Source organism: Bombina bombina, chromosome 1 (assembly GCF_027579735.1).
Source record: "Bombina bombina isolate aBomBom1 chromosome 1, aBomBom1.pri, whole genome shotgun sequence".
NCBI lineage: Eukaryota > Metazoa > Chordata > Amphibia > Anura > Bombinatoridae > Bombina > Bombina bombina.
Window position 1 is genome coordinate 1504747605 of NC_069499.1, and position 26665 is coordinate 1504774269.

The following is a 26665-nucleotide window of genomic DNA, read 5'->3' on the forward strand; positions in this document are numbered from 1 at the left end:
CTTGTTCACTGGCATTTTTTCCCATTCCTGAAACTGTCATTTAAGGAATTTGATCAATTTTACTTTATATGTTGTTTTTTCTATTACATATTGCAAGATGTCCCACGTTAACACTGAGTCAGAAGATACTTCTGGAAAATCGCTGCCTGGTGCTGGATCTACCAAAGCTAAGTGTATCTGCTGTAAACTTATGGTATCTGTTCCTCCAGCTGTTGTTTGTACTGATTGTCATGACAACTTTGTTAATGCAGATAATATTTCCTTTAGTACTGTTACATTACCTGTTGCTGTTCCGTCAACATCTAATGCTCAGAGTGTTCCTGATAACATAAGAGATTTTGTTTCTAAATCCATTAAGAAGGCTATGTCTGTTATTCCTCCTTCTAGTAAACTTAAAAAGTCTTTTAAAACTTCTCATTTTTCAGATGAATTTTTAAATAATGGTTCTTCTGGTTCAGAGGATTCTGTCTCAGAGGTTGATGCTGATAAATCTTCATATTTATTTAAAATGGAATGTATTCGTTCTTTACTTAAAGAAGTCCTAATTGCATTAGAAATAGAGGATTCTAGTCCTTTTGATACTAAATCTAAACGTTTAGATAAGGTTTTTAAATCTCCTGTAGTTATTCCAGAAGTTTTTCCTGTCCCTGATGCTATTTCTGAAGTAATTTCCAGGGAATGGAATAATTTGGGTAATTCATTTACTCCTTCTAAACGTTTTAAGCAATCATATCCTGTGCCATCTGACAGATTAGAGTTTTGGGACAAAATCCCTAAGGTTGATGGGGCTGTCTCTACTCTTGCTAAGCGTACTACTATTCCTACGGCAGATGGTACTTCCTTTAAGGATCCTTTAGATAGGAAAATTGAATCCTTTCTAAGAAAAGCTTACTTGTGTTCAGGTAATCTTCTTAGACCTGCTATATCTTTAGTGGATGTTGCTGCAGCTTCAACTTTTTGGTTAGAAGCTTCAGCGCAACAAGTAACAGATCATAATTCTCATAGCATTATTAATCTTCTTCAACATGCTAATAATTTTATTTGTGATGCCATCTTTGATATCATTAGAGTTGATGTCAGGTATATGTCTCTAGCTATTTTAGCTAGAAGAGCTTTATGGCTTAAAAACTTGGAATGCTGATATGTCTTCTAAGTCTACTCTGCTTTCCCTTTCTTTCCAGGGTAATAAATTATTTGGTTCTCAGTTGGATTCTATTATCTCAACTGTTACTGGAGGGAAAGGAACTTTTTTACCACAGGATAAAAAATCTAAAGGTAAATTTAGGTCTAATAATCGTTTTCGTTCCTTTCGTCACAACAAGGAACAAAAAACCTGATCCTTCATCCTCAGGAGCGGTATCAGTTTGGAAACCATCTCCAGTCTGAAATAAATCCAAGCCTTTTAGAAAACCAAAGCCAGCTCCTAAGTCCACATGAAGGTGCGGCCCTCATTCCAGCTCAGCTGGTAGGGGGCAGATTACGTTTTTTCAAAGAAATTTGGATCAATTCCGTTCACAATCTTTGGATTCAGAACATTGTTTCAGAAGGGTACAGAATTGGCTTTAAGATAAGGCCTCCTGCAAAGAGATTTTTTCTTTCCCGTGTCCCAGTAAACCCAGCGAAGGCTCAAGCATTTCTGAATTGTGTTTCAGATCTAGAGTTGGCTGGAGTAATTATGCCAGTTCCAGTTCTGGAACAGGGGCTGGGGTTTTATTCAAATCTCTTCATTATACCAAAGAAGGAGAATTCCTTCAGACCAGTTCTGGATCTAAAAATATTGAATCGTTATGTAAGGATACCAACATTCAAAATGGTAACTGTAAGGACTATCCTGCCTTTTGTTCAGCAAGGGCATTATATGTCTACAATAGATTTACAGGATGCATATCTGCATATTCCGATTCATCCAGATCACTATCAGTTTCTGAGATTCTCTTTCCTAGACAAGCATTACCAGTTTGTGGCTCTACCGTTTGGCCTAGCAACAGCTCCAAGAATTTTTACAAAAGGTCCTTGGTGCCCTTCTGTCTGTAATCAGAGAACAGGGTATTGTGGTATTTCCTTATTTGGACGATATCTTGGTACTTGCTCAGTCTTCACATTTAGCAGAATCTCATACGAATCGACTTGTGTTGTTTCTTCAAGATCATGGCTGGAGGATCAATTTACCAAAAAGTTCATTGATTCCTCAGACAAGGGTAACCTTTTTAGGTTTCCAGATAGATTCAGTGTCCATGACTCTGTCTCTGACAGACAAGAGACGTCTAAAATTGATATCAGCTTGTCGAAACCTTCAGTCACAATCATTCCCTTCGGTAGCCTTATGCATGGAAATTCTAGGTCTTATGACTGCTGCATCGGACGCGATCCACTTTGCTCGTTTTCACATGCGACCTCTTCAGCTCTGTATGCTGAACCAGTGGTGCAGGGATTACACAAAGATATCTCAATTAATATCTTTAAAACCGATTGTACGACACTCTCTGACGTGGTGGACAGATCACCATCGTTTAGTTCAGGGGGCTTCTTTTGTTCTTCCGACCTGGACTGTCATTTCAACAGATGCAAGTCTTACAGGTTGGGGAGCTGTGTGGGGGTCTCTGACAGCACAAGGGGTTTGGGAATCTCAGGAGGTGAGATTACCGATCAATATTTTGGAACTCTGTGCAATTTTCAGAGCTCTTCAGTCATGGCCTCTTCTAAAGAGAGAATCGTTCATTTGTTTTCAGACAGACAATGTCACAACTGTGGCATACATCAATCATCAAGGAGGGACTCATAGTCCTCTGGCTATGAAAGAAGTATCTCGAATTCTGGTATGGGCGGAATCCAGCTCCTGTCTAGTTTCTGCGGTTCATATCCCAGGTATAGACAATTGGGAAGCGGATTATCTCAGTCGCCAAACGTTACATCCGGGCGAATGGTCTCTTCACCCAGAGGTATTTCTTCAGATTGTTCAAATGTGGGGACTTCCAGAAATAGATCTGATGGCCTCTCATCTAAACAAGAAACTTCCCAGGTATCTGTCCAGATCCAGGGATCCTCAAGCGGAAGCAGTGGATGCATTGTCACTTCTTTGGAAGTATCATCCTGCCTATATCTTTCCGCCTCTAGTTCTTCTTCCAAGAGTAATCTCCAAGATTCTTAAGGAATGCTCGTTTGTTCTGCTGGTAGCTCCAGCATGGCCTCACAGGTTTTGGTATGCGGATCTTGTCCGGATGGCCTCTTGCCAGCCGTGGACTCTTCCGTTAAGACCAGACCTTCTGTCGCAAGGTCCTTTTTTCCATCAGGATCTCAAATCCTTAAATTTAAAGGTGTGGAGATTGAACGCTTGATTCTTAGTCAAAGAGGTTTCTCTGACTCTGTGATTAATACTATGTTACAGGCTCGTAAATCCGTATCTAGGGAGATATATTATAGAGTCTGGAAGACTTATATTTCTTGGTGTCTTTCTCATCATTTTTCCTGGCATTCTTTTAGAATTCTGAGAATTTTACAGTTTCTTCAGGATGGTTTGGATAAAGGTTTGTCTGCAAGTTCCTTGAAAGGACAAATCTCTGCTCTTTCTGTTCTGTTTCACAGAAAGATTGCTAATCTTCCTGATATTCATTGTTTTGTACAAGCTTTGGTTCGTATAAAACCTGTCATTAAGTCAATTTCTCCTCCTTGGAGTTTGAATTTGGTTCTGGGGGCTCTTCAAGCTCCTCCGTTGAACCTATGCATTCATTGGACATTAAATTACTTTCTTGGAAAGTTTTGTTCCTTTTGGCCATCTCTTCTGCCAGAAGAGTTTCTGAATTATCTGCTCTTTCTCGTGAGTCTCCTTTTCTGATTTTTCACCAGGATAAGGCGGTGGTGTTGCGAACTTCTTTTAAATTTTTTCCTAAGGTTGTGAATTCTAACAACATTAGTAGAGAAATTGTGGTTCCTTCATTGTGTCCTAATCCTAAGAATTCTAAGGAGAGATCATTGCATTCTTTGGATGTAGTTAGAGCTTTGAAATATTATGTTGAAGCTACTAAAAATTTCCGAAAGACTTCTAGTTTATTTGTTATCTTTTCCGGTTCTAGGAAAGGTCAGAAGGCCTCTGCCATTTCTTTGGCATCTTGGTTGAAATCTTTAATTAATCATGCTTATGTCGAGTCGGGTAAAACTCCGCCTCAAAGGATTACAGCTCATTCTACTAGTTCAGTTTCTACTTCCTGGGCGTTTAGGAATGAAGCTTTGGTTGATTAGATTTGCAAAGCAGCAACTTGGTCTTCTTTGCATACTTTTACTAAATTCTACCATTTTGATGTGTTTTCTTCTTCTGAAGCTGTTTTTGGTAGAAAAGTACTTCAGGCAGCTGTTTCAGTATGAATTTTCTGCTTATATTTTCAGTTTTTTTCTTTATAAGATTTAAACTTTATTTTTGGGTGTGGATTTTTTTCAGCGGAATTAGCTGTCTTTATTTTATCCCTCCCTCTCTAGTGACTCTTGCGTGGAAGATCCACATCTTGGGTAGTCATTATCCCATACGTCACTAGCTCATGGACTCTTGCTAATTACATGAAAGAAAACATAATTTATGTAAGAACTTACCTGATAAATTCATTTCTTTCATATTAGCAAGAGTCCATGAGGCCCACCCCTTTTTTGTGGTGGTTATGATTTTTTTGTATAAAGCACAATTATTCCAATTCCTTATATTTATGCTTCGCAGTTTTTTCTTATCACCCCACTTCTTGGCTATTCGTTAAACTGATTTGTGGGTGTGGTGAGGGGTGTATTTATAGGCATTTTGAGGTTTGGGAAACTTTGCCCCTCCTGGTAGGAATGTATATCCCATACGTCACTAGCTCATGGACTCTTGCTAATATGAAAGAAATGAATTTATCAGGTAAGTTCTTACATAAATTATGTTTTATATTATGTCTGTTTGTATACCAAAGCCCAATACTTAGATGGAACAATTAAAAATTAACATCTTATGCTTACCAGATAAATTCCTTTCCTTCAGGATAGGGAGAGTCCATGGCTTCATTCCTTACTGTTGGGAAATACAAAACCTGGCCACCAGGAGGAGGCAAAGACACCCCGCCAAAGGTTTAAATATCCCTCCCACTTCCTCATTACCCCAGTCATTCCGACCAGGGAACAAGGAAAAGTAGGAGAAACATTAGGGTATAAATGGTGCCAGACGAATGAAATAAATAATAGGGGACCGCCCATGGACAAGAAAAACCGGACGGGGCCATGTACTCTCTCCTTATCCGGAAGGAAAGGATAGGGATAGGGAGAGTCCACTGCTTCATTTCTTACTGTTAGGAAAACTATACCCAAGCTCCAGAGGACACTGAATGAATAACGGGAGGGAACAAAAAGGAAGAAGCGGACCCTATTCTGAGGGCACCACAGCCTGCAAAACTTTTCTCCCGAAAGCTGCTTCAGCCAAAGCAAAAATATGTAAGGAGGACCAGGTAGCTGTCTTACAAATCTGATCCATAGAGGCCTCGTTCTTAAAGGCCCAAGAGGAAGCCACTGCTCTAGAGTAATGAGCCGTTATCCTCTCAGGAGGACGATGTCCAGCTGTCTCGTAAGCTAAGCGGATGACACTCAACCAAAAAGATAGGGAAGTCGAAGTAGCCTTCTGCCCCTTACACTTCCCCAAATAGAAAACAAAGAGGAAGATGGTCTAAACTCCTTAGTAGCCTGAAGATAGAGCTTCAAGGTGCGAACCACATCCAAATTCTGAAGTAAGCGTTCCTTCGATGAAGGATTAGGACACAAGGAAGGAACCACAATCTCCTGATTGATGTTGTGATCTGACACAACCTTAAAAAGAAAACCTAATTTAGTAAGTAAAACTGCCTTATCTGCAGGAAAAATCAGATAAGGGGGTTCACATTGCAAAGCAGAGATCTCAGAAAATCTGCATGCAAAGGCAATAGTCAATAAAAAGAGAACCTTCCAAGATAACAATTTAATGTCAACGGAATGCAGAGGCTCAAACTGAACCTGTTGCAAAACCCAAAGAACAAGATTTAGGCTCCAAGAAGGAGCCACAGATCTGAACACAGATGTGATCCTAATCAGATCATTAACAAAGGACTGCACGTCTGGAAGCTCAGCCAGTATCTCGTGCAATTAAACCAACAGGGCCGACATTTGTCCCCTCAGGGAACTAGCAGAAAGGCCCTTCTCCAGCCCATCCTGGAGAAAAGATAAGATCCTGGCAACCTTACTCTGTGCCAGGAAAAACCACGCTCTTCACACCATAATAAGTAGGTCCTCCACACCTTGTGGTAGAAACACTGAGTAACTTGTTTACGAGCTTGAATAAGAGTATCAATGATACTCTCAGAGAAACCTCTCTTGGCTAAGACTAGGCGTTCAACCTCCACGCAGTCAGCCTCAGAGAAACTAGATTTTGATGATCAATTGAACCTTGTATCAGCGGGTCTCTGCGACAAGGTAACTTCCACGAAAAGATGAGGACATCCCCACTAAATCCGCAAACCACGTCCTTCGCGGCCACGATGGAGCAATCAGGGTTACCGAGACCCGATCCTGCTTGATGCGGGCCACCACTCGAGAAAGGAGCAGTAATGGAGGACAAAAACATAATTTATGCTTACCTGATAAATTTATTTATCTTGTAGTGTATCCAGTCCACGGATCATCCATTACTTGTGAGATATTCTCCTTCCCAACAGGAAGTTGCAAGAGGATCACCCACACCAGAGCTGCTATATAGCTCCTCCCCTCACTGCCATATCCAGTCATTCGACCGAAACAAGACGAGAAAGGAGAAACCATAGGGTGCAGTGGTGACTGTAGTTTAATTAAAATTTAGACCTGCCTTAAAAGGACAGGGCGGGCCATGGACTGGATACACTACAAGAGAAATAAATTTATCAGGTAAGCATAAATTATGTTTTCTCTTGTTAAGTGTATCCAGTCCACGGATCATCCATTACTTGTGGGATACCAATACCAAAGCTAAAGTACACGGATGATGGGAGGGACAAGGCAGGAACTTAAACGGAAGGAACCACTGCCTGTAGAACCTTTCTCCCAAAAACAGCCTCCGAAGAAGCAAAAGTGTCAAATTTGTAAAATTTTGAAAAGGTGTGAAGCGAAGACCAAGTCGCAGCCTTGCAAATCTGTTCAACAGAGGCCTCATTTTTAAAGGCCCAGGTGGAAGCCACAGCTCTAGTAGAATGAGCTGTAATCCTTTCAGGGGGCTGCTGTCCAGCAGTCTCATAGACTAAGCGTATTATGCTCCGAAGCCAAAAGGAGAGAGAGGTTGTCGAAGCTTTTTGACCTCTCCTCTGTCCAGAGTAAACGACAAACAGGGCAGATGTTTGACGAAAATCTTTAGTAGCCTGTAAGTAAAACTTCAAGGCACGGACTACGTCCAGATTATGCAAAAGACGTTCCTTCTTTGAAGAAGGATTAGGACACAATGATGGAACAACAATCTCTTGATTGATATTCCTGTTAGAAACCACCTTAGGTAAAAACCCAGGTTTGGTACGCAGAACTACCTTGTCTGAATGAAAAATCAGATAAGGAGAATCACAATGTAAGGCAGATAACTCAGAGACTCTTCGAGCCGAGGAAATAGCCATCAAAAACAGAACTTTCCAAGATAAAAGTTTAATATCAATGGAATGAAGGGGTTCAAACAGAACTCCCTGAAGAACTTTAAGAACCAAGTTTAAGCTCCACGAGGGAGCAACTGTTTTAAACACAGGCAACAGTTTTAAACACAGGTTGGAACTTCTGCCAGATGCTTGTGCAAAAGAATAGACAGAGCAGAGATCTGTCCTTTTAAAGAACTAGCTGATAAGCCTTTGTCCAAACCCTCTTGGAGAAAGGACAATATCCTAGGAATCCTAACCTTACTCCATGAGTAACCCTTGGATTCACACCAATAAAGATATTTACGCCATATCTTATGGTAGATTTTCCTGGTGACAGGCTTCCGAGCCTGTATTAAGGTATCAATGACTGACTCGGAGAAGCCACGCCTTGATAGAATCAAGCGTTCAATCTCCATGCAGTCAGTCTCCGAGAAATTAGATTTGGATGACTGAAAGGACCTTGTATTAGAAGGTCCTGCCTCAGAGGCAGAGTCCATGGTGGAAGAGTTGAAATGTCCACTAGGTCTGCATACCAGGTCCTGCGTGGCCACGCAGGCGCTATCAGAATTACCGATGCTCTCTCCTGTTTGATTTTGGCAATCAGTCGAGGGAGCAGAGGAAACGGTGGAAACACATAGGCCAGGTTGAAGAACCAAGGAGCTGCTAGAGCATCTATCAGCGTTGCTCCCGGGTCCCTGGACCTGGATCCATAACAAGGAAGCTTGGCGTTCTGGCGAGACGCCATGAGATCCAGTTCTGGTTTGCCCCAACGATGGACCAGTTGAGCAAAAAACACATCCGGATGGAGTTCCAACTCCCCCGGATGAAAAGTCTGACGACTTAGAAAATCCGCCTCCCAGTTCTCTACGCCTGGGATGTGGATTGCTGACAGGTGGCAAGAGTGAGACTCTGCCCAGCAAATTATCTTTGAAACTTCTAACATCGCTAGGGAACTCCTGGTTCCCCCTTGATGGTTGATGTAAGCCACAGTCGTGATGTTGTCCGACTGAAATCTGATGAACCTCAGTGTTGCTAACTGAGGCCAAGCTAGAAGAGCATTGAATATTGCTCTTAACTCCAGAATATTTATTGGGAGGAGTTTCTCCTCCTGAGTCCACGATCCCTGAGCCTTCAGGGAGTTCCAGACTGCGTCCCAACCTAGAAGGCTGGCATCTGTTGTTACAATCGTCCAATCTGGCCTGCGAAAGGTCATACCCTTGGACAGATGGACCCGAGAAAGCCACCAGAGAAGAGAATCTCTGGTCTCTTGATCCAGATTTAGTAGAGGGGACAAATCTGAGTAATCCCCATTCCACTGACTTAGCGTGCATAATTGCAGCGGTCTGAGATGCAGGCGCGCAAATGGCACTATGTCCATTGCCGCTACCATTAAGCCGATTACTTCCATGCACTGAGCCACTGACGGGCGTGGAATGGAATGAAGGACACGGCAAGCATTTAGAAGTTTTGATAACCTGGACTCCGTCAGGTAAATTTACATCTCTACAGAATCTATAAGAGTCCCTAGGAAGGAGACTCTTGTGAGTGGTGATAGAGAACTCTTTTCCACGTTCACTTTCCACCCATGCGACCTCAGAAATGCCAGAACTATCTCTGTATGAGACTTGGCAACTTGAAAGCTTGACGCCTGTATCAGGATGTCGTCTAGATACGGAGCCACCGCTATGCGTCGCGGTCCTAGAACCGCCAGAAGTGAGCCCAGAACCTTTGTAAAAATTCTCGGGGCAGTGGCCAACCCGAAGGGAAGAGCTACAAATTGGTAATGCCTGTCTAGAAAGGCAAACCTTAGGAACCGATGATGATCTTTGTGAATCGGTATGTGAAGGTAGGCATCCTTTAAGTCCACTGTGGTCATGTACTGACCCTCTTGGATCATGGGTAGGATGGTCCAAATAGTTTCCATTTAGAATGATGGAACTCTGAGGAATTTGTTTAAGATCTTTAGATCCAAGATTGGTCTGAAGGTTCCCTCTTTCTTGGGAACCACAGATTTGAATAAAATCCCTGTCCTTGTTCCGTCCGCGGAACTGGATGAATCACTCCCATTACTAGGAGGTCTTGCACACAGGTTAGGAATGCCTCTTTCTTTATCTGGTTTGCTGATAACCTTGAAAGATGAAATCTCCCTTGTGGAGGAGAAGCTTTGAAGTCCAGAAGATATCCCTGAGATATGATCTCCAATGCCCAGGGATCCTGAACATCTCTTGCCCACGCCTGGGCGAAGAGAGAAAGTCTGCCCCCCACTAGATCCGTTTCCGGATAGGGGGCCGTTCCTTCATGCTGTCTTGGGGGCAGCAGCAGGCTTCCTGGCCTGCTTGCCCTTGTTCCAGGACTGGTTAGGTTTCCAGGCCTGTCTGGAATGAGCAACAGTTCCCTCTTGTTTTGAAGAGGAGGAAGTTGATGCTGCTCCTGCCTTGAAATTTCGAAAGGCACGAAAATTAGACTGTTTGGCCATTGATTTGGCCCTGTCCAGAGGAAGGGTATGACCCTTGCCTCCAGTAATGTCAGCAATAATTTCCTTCAAGCCAGGCCCGAATAAGGTCTGCCCCTTGAAAGGAATGTTGAGTAATTTAGACTTTGAAGTCACGTCAGCTGACCAGGATTTAAGCCATAGCGCCCTACGCGCCTGGATGGCGAATCCGGAATTCTTAGCCGTTAGTTTAGTCAAATGAACAATGGCATCAGAAACAAATGAGTTAGCTAGCTTAAGCATTCTAAGCTTGTCAATAATTTCATTCAATGGAGCTGTCTGGATGGCCTCTTCCAGGGCCTCAAACCAGAATGCTGCTGCAGCAGTGACAGGCGCAATGCATGCAAGGGGCTGTAAAATAAAACCTTGTTGAATAAACATTTTCTTAAGGTAACCCTCCAATTTTTTATCCATTGGATCTGAAAAAGCACAACTGTCCTCAACCGGGATAGTGGTACGCTTTGCTAAAGTAGAAACTGCTCCCTCCACCTTAGGGACCGTCTGCCATAAGTCCCGTGTAGTGGCGTCTATTGGAAACATTTTTCTAAATATAGGAGGTGGGGAAAAGGGCACACCGGGTCTATCCCACTCCTTGCTAATAATTTCTGTAAGCCTTTTAGGTATAGGAAAAACGTCAGTACACACCGGCACCGCATAGTATCTATCCAGCCTACACAATTTCTCTGGAATTGCAACTGTGTTACAGTCATTCAGAGCAGCTAATACCTCCCCAAGCAATACACGGAGGTTCTCAAGCTTAAATTTAAAATTAGAAATCTCTGAATCAGGTTTCCCCGAGTCACAGATGTCACCCACAGACTGAAGCTCTCCGTCCTCATGTTCTGCATACTGTGACGCAGTATCAGACATGGCTCTAACAGCATTTGCGCGCTCTGTATCTCTCCTAACCCCAGAGCTATTGTGCTTGCCTCTTAATTCAGGCAATCTAGATAATACCTCTGACAGGGTATTATTCATGATTGCAGCCATGTCCTGCAAGGTAATCGCTATGGGCGTCCCTGATGTAATTGGCGCCATATTAGCGTGCGTCCCCTGAGCGGGAGGCGAAGGGTCTGACACGTGGGGAGAGTTAGTCGGCATAACTTCCCCCTCGACAGAACCCTCTGGTGATAATTCTTTTATAGATAAAGACTGATCTTTACTGTTTAAGGTGAAATCAATACATTTAGTACACATTCTCCTATGGGGCTCCACCATGGCTTTCAAACATAATGAACAAGTAGGTTCCTCTGTGTCAGACATGTTTAAACAGACTAGCAATGAGACTAGCAAGCTTGGAAAACACTTTAAAACAAGTTTACAAGCAATATAAAAAACATTACTGCGCCTTTAAGAAACACAAATTTTCCCAAATTTTGAAATAACAGTGAAAAAATGCAGTTACACTAACAAAATTTTTACAGTGTATGTAATAAGTTAGCAGAGCATTGCACCCACTTGCAAATGGATGATTAACCCCTTAATACCAAAAACGGAATAACAAATGACAAAAACGTTTTTTAAACAGTCACAACAACTGCCACAGCTCTACTGTGGCTTTTTACATCCCTCAATACGACTTTTGAAGCCTTTTGAGCCCTTCAGAGAAGTCCTGGATCATGCAGGAAGAAGCTGGATGTCTGTGTCTGTAATTTTTGCTGTGCAAAAAAACGCCAAAATAGGCCCCTCCCACTCATATTACAACAGTGGGAAGCCTCAGGGAACTGTTTCTAGGCAAAATTCAAGGCAGCCATGTGGAAAATAACTAGGCCCCAATAAGTTTTATCACCAAACATATGTAAAAAAACGATTAAACATGCCAGCAAACGTTTTAAAATACACTTTTATAAGAGTATGTATCTCTATTAATAAGCCTGATACCAGTCGCTATCACTGCATTTAAGGCTTTACTTACATTACTTCGGTATCAGCAGCATTTTCTAGCAAATTCCATCCCTAGAAAAATATTTTAACTGCACATACCTTATTACAGGAAAACCTGCACGCTATTCCCCCTCTGAAGTTACCTCACTCCTCAGAATATGTGAGAACAGCTAAGGATCTTAGTTACTTCTGCTAAGATCATAGAAAACGCAGGCAGATTCTTCTTCTAAATACTGCCTGAGAAACAGTACACTCCGGTACCATTTAAAAATAAACTTTTGATTGAAGAAATAAACTAACTATAAAACACCACAGTCCTCTTACGACCTCCATCTTAGTTGAGAGTTGCAAGAGAATGACTGGATATGGCAGTGAGGGGAGGAGCTATATAGCAGCTCTGCTGTGGGTGATCCTCTTGCAACTTCCTGTTGGGAAGGAGAATATCCCACAAGTAATGGATGATCCGTGGACTGGATACACTTAAAGGGACACTGTAGTCAGAAATGAAATCATATAAATAACGTAATATACATCTAACTATATATTTTTCTAATTTACATTATTTACCAAATATTTAGCGTTTATAAAATAACATAATTTATGTAAGAACTTACCTGATAAATTCATTTCTTTCATATTAGCAAGAGTCCATGAGCTAGTGACGTATGGGATATACATTCCTACCAGGAGGGGCAAAGTTTCCCAAACCTCAAAATGCCTATAAATACACCCCTCACCACACCCACAATTCAGTTTAACGAATAGCCAAGAAGTGGGGTGATAAAAAAGTGCGAAAGCATATAAAATAAGGAATTGGAATAATTGTGCTTTATACAAAATCATAACCACCACAAAAAAAGGGCGGGCCTCATGGACTCTTGCTAATATGAAAGAAATGAATTTATCAGGTAAGTTCTTACATAAATAATGTTTTCTTTCATGTAATTAGCAAGAGTCCATGAGCTAGTGACGTATGGGATAATGACTACCCAAGATGTGGATCTTTCCACACAAGAGTCACTAGAGAGGGAGGGATAAAATAAAGACAGCCAATTCCTGCTGAAAATAATCCACACCCAAAATAAAGTTTAACGAAAAACATAAGCAGAAGATTCAAACTGAAACCGCTGCCTGAAGTACTTTTCTACCAAAAACTGCTTCAGAAGAAGAAAATACATCAAAATGGTAGAATTTAGTAAAAGTATGCAAAGAGGACCAAGTTGCTGCTTTGCAGATCTGGTCAACCGAAGCTTCATTCCTAAACGCCCAGGAAGTAGAAACTGACCTAGTAGAATGAGCTGTAATTCTCTGAGGCGGAGTTTTACCCGACTCAACATAGGCAAGATGAATTAAAGATTTCAACCAAGATGCCAAAGAAATGGCAGAAGCTTTCTGGCCTTTTCTAGAACCGGAAAAGATAACAAATAGACTAGAAGTCTTACGAAAAGATTTCGTAGCTTCAACATAATATTTCAAAGCTCTGACAACATCCAAAGAATGCAACGATTTCTCCTTAGAATTCTTAGGATTAGGACATAATGAAGGAACCACAATTTCTCTACTAATGTTGTAGGAATTCACAACTTTAGGTAAAAATTCAAAAGAAGTTCGCAACACCGCCTTATCCTGATGAAAAATCAGAAAAGGAGACTCACAAGAAAGAGCAGATAATTCAGAAACTCTTCTGGCAGAAGAGATGGCCAAAAGGAACAAAACTTTCCAAGAAAGTAATTTAATGTCCAATGAATGCATAGGTTCAAACGGAGGAGCTTGAAGAGCTCCCAGAACCAAATTCAAACTCCAAGGAGGAGAAATTGACTTAATAACAGGTTTTATACGAACCAAAGCTTGTACAAAACAATGAATATCAGGAAGAATAGCAATCTTTCTGTGAAAAAGAACAGAAAGAGCAGAGATTTGTCCTTTCAAAGAACTTGCGGACAAACCCTTATCTAAACCATCCTGAAGAAACTGTAAAATTCTCGGTATTCTAAAAGAATGCCAGGAAAAATGATGAGAAAGACACCAAGAAATATAAGTCTTCCAGACTCTATAATATATCTCTCGAGATACAGATTTACGAGCCTGTAACATAGTATTAATCACAGAGTCAGAGAAACCTCATTGACCAAGAATCAAGCGTTCAATCTCCATACCTTTAAATTTAAGGATTTCAGATCCTGATGGAAAAAAGGACCTTGTGACAGAAGGTCTGGTCTTAACGGAAGAGTCCACGGTTGGCAAGAGGCCATCCGGACAAGATCCGCATACCAAAACCTGTGAGGCCATGCCGGAGCTACCAGCAGAACAAACGAGCATTCCTTCAGAATCTTGGAGATTACTCTTGGAAGAAGAACTAGAGGCGGAAAGATATAGGCAGGATGATACTTCCAAGGAAGTGATAATGCATCCACTGCCTCCGCCTGAGGATCCCGGGATCTGGACAGATACCTGGGAAGTTTCTTGTTTAGATGGGACGCCATCAGATCTATTTCTGGAAATTCCCACATTTGAACAATCTGAAGAAATACCTCTGGGTGAAGAGACCATTCGCCCGGATGCAACGTTTGGCGACTGAGATAATCCGCTTCCCAATTGTCTACACCTGGGATATGAACCGCAGAGATTAGACAGGAGCTGGATTCTGCCCAAACCAAAATTCGAGATACTTCTTTCATAGCCAGAGGACTGTGAGTCCCTCCTTGATGATTGATGTATGCCACAGTTGTGACATTGTCTGTCTGAAAACAAATGAACGATTCTCTCTTCAGAATAGGCCAAAACTGAAGAGCTCTGAAAATTGCACGGAGTTCCAAAATATTGATCGGTAATCTCACCTCCTGAGATTCCCAAACTCCTTGTGCCGTCAGAGATCCCCACACAGCTCCCCAACCTGTGAGACTTGCATCTGTTGAAATTACAGTCCAGGTCGGAAGCACAAAAGAAGCCCCCTGAATTAAACGATGGTGATCTGTCCACCATGTTAGAGAGTGTCGAACAATCGGTTTTAAAGATATTAATTGAGATATCTTCGTGTAATCCTTGCACCATTGCTTCAGCATACAGAGCTGAAGAGGTCGCATGTGAAAACGAGCAAAGGGGATCGCGTCCGATGCAGCAGTCATAAGACCTAGAATTTCCATGCATAAGGCTACCGAAGGGAATGATTGTGACTGAAGGTTTCGACAAGCTGCAATCAACTTTAGACGTCTCTTGTCTGTTAAAGACAGAGTCATGGACACTGAATCCATCTGGAAACCCAGAAAGGTTACCCTTGTCTGAGGAATCAAAGAACTTTTTGGTAAATTGATCCTCCAACCATGATCTTGAAGAAACAACACAAGTCAATTCGTATGAGATTCTGCTAAATGTAAAGACTGAGCAAGTACCAATATATCGTCCAAATAAGGAAATACCACAATACCCTGTTCTCTGATTACAGACAGCAGGGCACCGAGAACCTTTGTAAAAATTCTTGGAGCTGTAGCTAGGCCAAACGGCAGAGCCACAAATTGGTAATGCTTGTCCAGAAACGAGAATCTCAGGAACTGATAATGATCTGGATGAATCGGAATATGCAGATATGCATCCTGTAAATCTATTGTGGACATATAATTCCCTTGCTGAACAAAAGGTAAGATAGTCCTTACAGTTACCATCTTGAACGTTGGAATCCTTACATAACGATTCAATATTTTTAGATCCAGAACTGGTCTGAAAGAATTCTCCTTCTTTGGTACAATGAAGAGATTTGAATAAAACCCCATCCCCTGTTCCGGAACTGGAACTGGCATAATTACTCCAGTCAACTCTAGATCTGAAACACATTTCAGAAATGCTTGAGCTTTTACTGGATTTACTGGGACACGGGAAAGAAAAAATCTCTTTGCAGGAGGTCTCAACTTGAAACCAATTCTGTACCCTTCTGAAACAATGCTCTGAATCCAAAGATTGTGAACAGAATTGATCCAAATTTCCTTGAAAAAACGTAACCTGCCCCCTACCAGCTGAGCTGGAATGAGGGCCGCACCTTCATGTGGACTTAGAAGCAGGCTTTGCCTTTCTAGCTGGCTTGGATTTATTCCAGACTGGAGATGGTCTCCAAACTGAAACTGCTCCTGAGGATGAAGGATCAGGCTTTTGTTCTTTGTTGAAACGAAAGGAACGAAAACGATTATTAGCCCTGTTTTTACCTTTAGATTTTATATCCTGTGGTAAAAAAGTTCCTTTCCCACCAGTAACAGTTGAAATAATGGAATCCAACTGAGAACCAAATAATTTGTTACCCTGGAAAGAAATGGAAAGTAAAGTTGATTTAGAAGCCATATCAGCATTCCAAGTTTTAAGCCATAAAGCTCTTCTAGCTAAAATAGCTAGAGACATAAACCTGACATCAACTCTGATAATATCAAAAATGGCATCACAGATAAAATTATTAGCATGCTGAAGAAGAAGAATAATATCATGAGAATCACGATGTGTTACTTGTTGCGCTAGAGTTTCCAACCAAAAAGTTGAAGCTGCAGCAACATCAGCCAAAGATATAGCAGGTCTAAGAAGATTACCTGAACACAGATAAGCTTTTCTTAGAAAGGATTCAATTTTCCTATCTAGAGGATCCTTAAACGAAGTACCATCTGACGTAGGAATAGTAGTACGTTTAGCAAGGGTAGAAATAGCCCCATCAACTTTAGGGATCTTGTCCCAAAATTCTAATCTGTCAGACGGCACAGGATATAATTGCTTAAAACGTTTAGAAGGAGTAAATGAATTACCCAAATTATCCCATTCTTTGGAAATTACTGCAGAAATAGCATTAGGAACAGGAAAAACTTCTGGAATAACCACAGGAGCTTTAAATACCTTATCTAAACGTTTAGAATTAGTATCAAGAGGACCAGAATCCTCTATTTCTAAAGCAATTAGTACTTCTTTAAGTAAAGAACGAATAAATTCCATTTTAAATAAATATGAAGATTTATCAACATCAACCTCTGAGACAGAATCCTCTGAACCAGAGGAATCATCAGAATCAGAATGATGATGTTCATTTAAAAATTCATCTGTAGGGAGAGAAGTTTTAAAAGATTTTTTACGTTTACTAGAAGGAGAAATAACAGACATAGCCTTCTTTATGGATTCAGAAACAAAATCTCTTATATTATCAGGAACATTCTGCACCTTAGATGTTGAAGGAACTGCAACAGGCAATGGTACTTTACTAAAGGAAATATCTGCTTTAACAAGTTTGTCATGACAATCAATACAAACAACAGCTGGAGGAATAGCTACCAAAAGTTTACAGCAGATACACTTAGCTTTGGTAGATTCAGCACTTGACAGCGATTTTCCTGTAGTATCTTCTGACTCAGATGCAACTTGAGACATCTTGCAATATGTAAGAGAAAAAACAACATATATATAAAGCAAAATTGATCAAATTCCTTAAATGACAGTTTCAGGAATGGGAAAAAATGCCAAAGAACATGCTTCTAGCAACCAGAAGCAATAAAAAATGAGACTTAAATAATGTGGAGACAAAAGCGACGCCCATATTTTTTCGCGCCAAATAAGACGCCCACATTATTTGGCGCCTAAATGCTTTCTGGCGCCAAAAATGACGCCACGTCCGGAACGCCGACATTTTTGGCGCAAAATAACGTCAAAAAATGACGCAACTTCCGGCGACACGTATGACGCCGGAAACGGAAATAGAATTTTTGCGCCAAAAAAGTCCGCGCCAAGAATGACGCAATAAAATGAAGCATTTTCAGCCCCCGCGAGCCTAACAGCCCACAGGGAAAAAGTCAAATTTTAAGGTAAGAAAAAAGTGAAATTAAAATGCATTATCCCAAATATGAAACTGACTGTCTGAAAATAAGGAAAGTTGAACATTCTGAGTCAAGGCAAATAAATGTTTGAATACATATATTTAGAACTTTATAAACAAAGTGCCCAACCATAGCTTAGAGTGTCACAGAAAATAAGACTTACTTACCCCAGGACACTCATCTACATATAGCAGATAGCCAAACCAGTACTGAAACGAGAATCAGCAGAGGTAATGGTATATATAAGAGTATATATCAGAGTATATCGTCGATCTGAAAAGGGAGGTAAGAGATGAATCTCTACGACCGATAACAGAGAACCTAGAAGGAGATCACTGCATTCAAATAGGCAATACTCTCCTCACATCCCTCTGACATTCACTGCACGCTGAGAGGAAAACCGGGCTCCAACTTGCTGCGGAGCGCATATCAACGTAGAATCTAGCACAAACTTACTTCACCACCTCCATCGGAGGCAAAGTTTGTAAAACTGAATTGTGGGTGTGGTGAGGGGTGTATTTATAGGCATTTTGAGGTTTGGGAAACTTTGCCCCTCCTGGTAGGAATGTATATCCCATACGTCACTAGCTCATGGACTCTTGCTAATTACATGAAAGAAATATCTGTTTCAAATATTTAATTTTTCCAAACCTACTTGTAGCTCTGCAGTTACGGATTCCCAATCCGTGCTGACAACTGCAGTTGAAACATGGCGTCTTTGGTAAGTATTGCGCATGCGCGAGTTAGCTCAGCGTCACCGCAAACGTCAGCATCTGAAGATACCTAAGGCAGTAGAATCTATAGAGCTGCAGTCGATTGAGCTGCGCAAGTCACGTAAGTAATCTTCTTGACTACGCTTTGAGAATCTCCCTAGAATAAACGAGCAAATGATAATTTAGAAATCAATCTTCAATACATCTGTTGCCAAATGTGTTCTGTCAGTTTACGATGAAAAAAGAAGTAAAGCAGTAATTTTGTTTTCACTTTATATGTGATCAATTGTTTATTTTCTGCATTTATTTATTTTTGGGAACGCAAAACCGTATATACTTTAATTAAATACAATTAAAGGATATACGGTTTTGAGTTCCCAAAAATAAATAAATGCAGAAAATAAACAATTCATCACACATAAAGTGAAAACAAAATTACTGCTTTACTTCATTTTTCATTGTAAACTGACAGAACACATTTGGCAACAGATAAGAAGTTTCTATCATTATTAGAAAGTCTGGCTAACCGATTGCATAGATTTTTCACTCAAATGCGCAAGCGTGAAACAAACTATGGTGTGGGTAACTTCGGCTTCTTGGATTTGCAATGCGCATGCGCAATTTACCAGATTTTATGCGCAGGCTTATTAGGAAGGGTTAGCTGGCTAATTTTATGCATAACATCGATCTGCAATTGGTCAAAGTGTTTGTATACACACTATGCAGAAAACGGTGGGCTGGAAAAGGTGACGTCATGGCCGGGTAATGTAGATTAAAAATATAAGATTATAAAGCTTCGTTTTTTAAAATATATAGGTTTGCAGATGTTAATAGATAAACCTTAAACAAAATATGTGAATATTGTGTATTTAAAAACGGAAAAAACAGTAATCCTTTAACAAGAGAAAGATATACGAGTTTGAACCTCCAGGGCACTGCTTGTGCATCTATTAGATCAGCTTGGTCCTGAGCATCCTGCAACCAGGTGTCTGAGAAGAGAGATAATCTGCCCCCTACTTGGTCCGGAGACCAGTCAGGGGCCGCACACTTGAAGGACCGTGCATGGATCACCTTCAATACCGTTTGCAGTTGATCCACAAAATCTGACGCCCAACAAAGCTCTTACCGTAGGAGTAAATGGTTGGACCCTGGGGCGCTGCATGTGCAATGGGAGATGGATGCAGGGAAGGCACCTCACGGGACGGAGAACCCTCAGAGGTGGACGGTTCAGTAGTACTAGACATCCTTTTATTTTTAGATGTTGCAACTTTAACAAAGCATGTGGAACATAGCTGAGCAGGCTGATCTACCAGAACCTCCTCACAATAAACACAGGTATGAGACTTTGTTAAAGAGGGAGTACCCTCTAACACGTCAGAGTCCTCCATAGCTTGTGCACTTATCACCGACTAGATAATAAAAAGGGGCATCTTTATAACCTCTAATGGCCGGGGCACTCACCACCTCCTATGACCCGGACTACAGAAACCGTCTCGTCTCCTGCGCCGCCAGTCAAGCAGAGGAAGTTGCCTAGGCCACACCCGGTCACATGAAATGCCTCGCAGGACCGCCCCTGCACAAGGGGAGAAAACGTGCCAAAACCGCCGCGCAAAAATTCCCAGAAGAAAACCTGCACGTTCCACCCATTGCCAGAGCCTCATCTCGCACATAACGCAGCAATGACATAATAAACAATATTATGTATATACCCCCCTGTTCAATAATCCCCCTTTCCAGGAATATTAACCCTTGATTCTATAAAGATAAAGGTGTCACACTGTGACCCTGTCTTTTCTTTTATCATTATGATATAATAAAATGAAACGATCTTACCAGAATCTACACCGTGGAACAGGAACACGGTCCTTCAAGTGTGACAGGTTAGTAGCATCGCTCCTGACATGGACTTGAGTGCACAAAGCAGGCAGCGAAACTCGTCAATGCTGATTGCTTATGGAGTTAATATGAGTCAGCATGGTTTCCCAAAAAGACTATCCCTACATATCCGAACTCTAACGTTCACCCAGGCTCTCACTGAGAGGCTGACAGGACTACTTACAACTCCAGTCCCATTCGGAGAGTACTACCCTCCATAAGAGACTACTCCGAATCTTCAGACACTTCTCTGCCATCCTCCTGTGACGAAAGGCAAAGAATGACTGGGGAATGGGGGAGGTATTTAAGCCTTTGGCTGGGGTGTCTTTGCCTCCTCCTGGTGGCCAGGTTCTTAATTCCCACAAGTAATGAATGAAGCCTTGGACTCTCCCTCCCCTTTAGATGGAAAATTAAGGTATACTGACCATTTAAGGGGAAATAAAACTTCTATTACATCTTAAAAAAAAAAAAGGACTATGTAATTGTTGTAATAAAAAGCACTAGGCAGTAGTTTGCAGTTAAAATAATTGCAATATGTATTTGTAAAATTATTTTACCTTTATTTTATTTTTTTTAGCTTAAAATTACATAATACTCATATGCTAAATTACTTTAAACTGATGCAGTATAACTGTAAAAAGCTGACAGGAAATTATCACCTGAGCATCTCTATGTAAAAAAGGAAGATATTTTACCTTACAACTTCCTCAGCTCAGCAAAGTAAGTTCTGTGTAAAAAGTTATACTTAAAGGGATACTCAATCAAAATTAAACTTTCATTATTCAGATAGAGCACACCATTTTAAACAACTTTCCAATTTACTTCCATTAACAAAATGTGTACATTCTTTTTATATTTAAACTTTTTGAGTCACCAGCTCCTACTGAGCATGTGCAAGAATAAGTGTGTATGCATTTGCAAATGGCTGATGGCTGTCACATGGTACGTGTATGCATTTGTGAATGGCTGATGGCTGTCACATGGTACAGTGGGGGGTGGAAAAAGACAACTTTTAAAATTGTCAGAAAAAAAATCTACTACTCATTTGAAGTTCAGGCTAAGTGCTATTGCATTGTCTTGTTATCTTGCATTTGTGGATTAAGCAAATCTACTGTGTTGACTGGTCCCTTAAGCTGCTGCTTAGCTGCAGGTAAAAAAAATAAAAAAATGAAGAAATGAACAGCAGCCAATCAGCATCAGCAGTGCTGAGGTCATTAACTTTTACTGTGATCTCATGAGATTTAATAGTAAACTTCCTTAAACTGAATAGGGAAATAAAATGAGTGTGCATGAAGCTCAATCCTTCGGCTGTCCCGGGACAGACATACTGATTTGCTGCTTAAAGTCCTTTGCAATGGGGTTTGAATACTTAGGACATTTTGAGGTAAAATATCTTTCTTTTTTTCATAGAGATGTTCAGGTGAAATTTTCTAGCCCGCTGTTTACAGCTATGCAGCATCACTTTCAAGTCTTTCAACATTTGGGTATCATGGCCCTTTAATTATTGAAGAGTCCATACCTCCTGTCACAGCCCCACAAAAGGACTCTATAAGAAGGCAAAGGAGCAACTTTTCCCTTGGCGTTTTGATAGGAGACACCTATTATAGCAGCAGTCACTTATTGCCCATGCTCAGGAGAGGACTGCAAAAAAAATCATTGTGTCAGTCGAACTTAATGGGTATAAAACCCAGACATTTTCTATTGTGATTCAAAAAAAGCATAACATTTTAAAAAAGGTTTCCAATTTACTTCTGTTAATAAACTTGCTTTGTTCCCATGTTATTCTATGTTGAGGAGATACATAGGTAGGTCTCTGGAGCATTACATGGCAGGAAATGGTGCTCTTGCAAATGGATACCATTCTTGCACTACTGCTGCCATCTAGTGCTCTAGACGTGCACCCTCCTGACCTTACATCTCTGCTTTTCAGCAAAAGATATCAAAAGAAAAAAGAAAATGTGATAATAAAAGTAAATAAGAAAGTTGTTTAAAATTGCAAGCTCTACCTTAATCGTGATCATATATATTTTGGAATTTCATATTCTGTAATTATAGCTCCTTTATCTAGCTGTAGAAATTTCTAAGTGATCATTTAGCAAGGGACGTTGTTTGCTGCTTTTAACACAATCTGTTTCTTTTTAAGTTAACTTTGTTTTACACTAAATGAGCACCGTTTTATATTGCTTTAAACACATCCTGCTTTTATATAAAATCATTGCGACTGTCCCTTGTTTTCTAGAGAGGCCAAAAAGCAAAACAGATTGAAAATGCAGCAAATAGCTGGTTTAGGCTTTTATTTATTTTGAAAGAAGTAATTGTCCTTATTAAAAGGCTAGAAAATGACAAGGAAGAGATAATGTCAACAGCCTACTACAAAACATACCTCAGCATTGTTGTAAAAAGCTGTGCTGTTCTTCTCTTGGACATCTTCCCCTCTTGCAGTGAAGAAAGTGAGAGGATAGAATTCTTTATGTGCTGGTTGCTTCCCACTGGCCATCAGCTTGCCTTCATAGAACAGCTCGGAGGTGTAGCTGCAACAAAAACAGGGACATAAAATAAATATGTGTGCGTGTGTAATTAAACACGGAATTGCAAAAGATCTGCATAATAAATGCTGGAAACTGTGTCTGTACAATGAAAATATTGGTATGTTTATCTCATCTCGATTGTAACCAATTAGGACTAGCTGTAAATGAGCAGCAATTCGCAGCCGAAGTCACGCACTTTCGCAGCATATTCAAAGGTACAGTCTATATGACAATTGTTATGGTTTAAAAAGATAGATAATCCCTTTATTACCATTCTCCAGTTTTTCATAGCCAACACGGTTATATTGATACACCTTTTGCCTCTGTGGTTACCTTGTACCTAAGCCTCTATAGACTGCCCCTTATCTCAGTGCTTTTTACAGACTTGCATTTTAACCAGTTAGTGCTGTCCCATGCGTAACTCGACAGGAGTGAGCACAATGTTATCTATATGACACAAGAACTAGCATTGTCTGGCTGTGAAAAGCTAATAAAATGCACTGAGATAAGAGAAAGCCTGCAGGTGCTTCGGAACAGGCATCAAAGTTTATAAGTTATAAAGTATATTAAAGGGACATTGAACCCAAATTTTTTCTTTTGTAATTCAGAAAGAGCATGCAATTTTAAGCAACTTTCTAATTTATTCCTATTATCAATTTTTCTTCGTTCTCTTGCTATCTTTATTTGAAAAAGAAGGCATCTAAGCTTTTTTTGTTTTCAGAACTCTGGACAGCACTTTATTGGTGGATGAACCTATCCACCAATCAGCAAGGACAACCCAGGTTGTTCACCAAAAATGGGCCGGCATCTAAACTTACATTCTTGCATTTCAAATAAAGATACCAAGAGAATGAAGAAAATTTGATAATAGGAGTAAATTAGAAAGTTGCTTAAAATTTCATGCTCAATCTGAATCACAAATGAATTTTTTTGGGTACAGTGTCCCTTTAATATAAAAATGTTGGTTGTGCAAAGCTGGAGAATAGATAGTAAAGGTGTTATCTATATTTTTAAACACCACTTTGGAATAGACTATCCCTTTAAAAGCTATATAGGGGTATGTTATTAAAATTTCCAAGTAGACTGTTTCTTTAAGTTACAGAATTGCACATTCTCTAGGGAGCATGGAAAAAGCACAGATTATTTTTTACAGCAAATGCAAAGAATAAATAAATAATGAATGTATTACAATTTGCGGGAAGCTGAATATCCATTGCCTACTTTTCCTAACCAGTTGCAATGACAAACTGTCTACATTGTACCACTGCCCATTAAGCGCTTACTTGCAATGTCTAAAACCGAATTGTGAAACATGGTCCCTTATCTCAGAATCACAGTACATGTTACATAAAGGTTACTTTCTTGTTGTAAGTACTGTATGTCATGTTAAAGCAACATGAAACACTAAAAGAGATGCTAGATAGAATGATGAACTCAAAGCAGCAATTAGCCTGAGAATAATATGCCATTTTTAAAGTTATATTACTTTCTAAATATTGAAGAAAAAAAAAATAAGAGTAATACAGAGCAATGGATACCGCCATGTTGTAACGTAGGTTTCCTTCTCTGCTGAAGCTAATAAGTGACGGTTAAATATGACACTAGAGAAAAACCAATGAATGTGTGGAATATAGAGAAAGTCAGATATCTGCTCTTTCACTACTAACAGAAAATAACAATTTTAGAATTAAATTGCAGGAAAAGGATACAAAATAAATAATGACAGTATTAAGCAAAAAACAAAAATAAATATATATATATATATATATATATATATATATATATATATATATATATATATAAAAATAAAAATTAGAAATGTAATATTGAAATCTCTTGCAAAAGATTTTATTATCCCTTTAGTGGAAATGTATTTAAAGAAACACTAACAAGGTAGGGAGCAAATATTCATTTGTAAAGCATCTCCATTTTCTGCAGAGCCGAGTACATGATCATTTGGGTATACGTTGCAATTACCTATGCTAAAACTGGTTTGGAAACTCAAGACATTTCATTATACAGGTGGCCCTCTGTTTACGCTGGTTCAATTTGCGCCATTTCAGAATAACAACCTTTTCTTTCAGTCATGTGACTGCTATTGAAAAGCTTTGGAAAGCAATGCACTAATTAAAAAACCCAGTAGGTGGAGCTGTCTGCTTGTTTTGCAGCAAAGTTATGCAACTTAACAGGTCTGAAAATGATCTGTGTACACAGGACATTAGATATCGAGCAGCCACTTCTCTATTATCTTCCTGTCCAGCAGCTTGAGGTGAGGGTGCCTAACTGTCTATTAATCACTGCAGATTGAAATGCATAGAATAGGTGCAGACCCAATATTATGCAACATGCTAACAATGCATAGAACTGATTTCAGAAAAATGCAAGTAAAAAAACGTTTTTGTTCATGAAACTTAGTTTGATTATGATGCAGGCTGTTGTGTGATTATTTAATTAGGTGCTGTTAGCAAATGTTTTTGTTCATTAAACTTAGTTTGATGATGATACAATCTATATTAGGTTTATAATGCTGTTTAGCATTTAAAGTCTTCATTTCAAAGCTTTAATAATAATGTATTAGGTGTTACTTATGTCAATTTTGAGAGGGGCTTGGATCCTAACTCCCTCACTTCTCATTGACTTACATTATAAACTGGGTTTCAATTTACAACAGTTTTGATTTACAACCATTCCTCCTGGAACCTAACCCTGGCGTAAACTGAGGGCTGCCTGTATTGTCAATAGTTTGCACCACTTGACCAATAAAAATGTTTTATTTTGGGAATAAAGCAGTCACTTCGTTTAGACATGCAAGCTTTATTATGGTCTACGTACAGTGGCTAGGTTCTTAAGCTCACCATAAGCTTCTACTGGAAAAGCAGCAGCTCTATTTTGTTAGGTCATTTTATTTTAACCCTTTATTTTCAACTCCTGTGCTGAGCGATTTGAGTTTTTCGATGCTGCTTACACATTTAATCCACACTGTAGGTAATTTTTTAGTGAAAAACCCATACATATTGTAATTTGTATTCTATTTTAAGCAGACCCAGCAGATTCAAACAATTATTTTATGTATCATGGCATGTGAGAACTGTACAACAAAATGCGTGAAAATATTTATTTTTATTAAAATCTTTATGCTATTGTCAAAAGATGGGATTATCCTCATTTACTTTAGGGCCTTTCGGTATAGCTATATAACTTTAATGCGCCCATGAGCCTCCACTCAAATTTAATGCGCCCATGAGCCTCCACTCAAATTAATGAACATTTATTCACGCCAGGTGATCACAATTACCACAGTGATCACCTGGTGATTAACACTTATACATAGCCTTCATTTTAAAGAGGTGTTTATGGTCTATTATAGAAACATAGAAATTTGACAGTAGGTAAGAACCAAAAGGCCCATCAAGTCTGCCCATATTTTGTTACTGTTTTCTAAGGATAGCCTTATGCATGGCTCAAGTATTTTTGATTTGTTTTACAGTCCCTGTGTCTACAACATCTTTTGAAAGTTTCAGAAATAAATTCAGTTATCAGGTAATTAATTTTTTTCCATTTGTTTAAAAGGGACATTGTGCACTATATATTTTACATAATTCATATACGTATATACTGTGAATTTTCGCACATGCTCAGTAGGAGCTGGTGCCTCAGAAAGTGTGCATATAACAAGATTATGCACATTTTGATAATGGAAGTGAATTGGTAAGTT

General features: G+C 39.8%; 1 protein-coding gene across 2 annotated transcripts in view; it reads right to left on the reverse strand.

The window, feature by feature from the left end:
- Positions 1–26665, reverse strand: part of HELZ (helicase with zinc finger) — an 842947-nt gene that overhangs the window by 264572 nt on the left and 551710 nt on the right. For both annotated transcript variants that reach the window (XM_053707899.1, XM_053707909.1), the window contains exon 19: positions 22806–22953. In XM_053707899.1, the coding sequence (XP_053563874.1) occupies positions 22806–22953 (148 nt within the window). The remainder of the gene's footprint in view (positions 1–22805; positions 22954–26665) is intronic.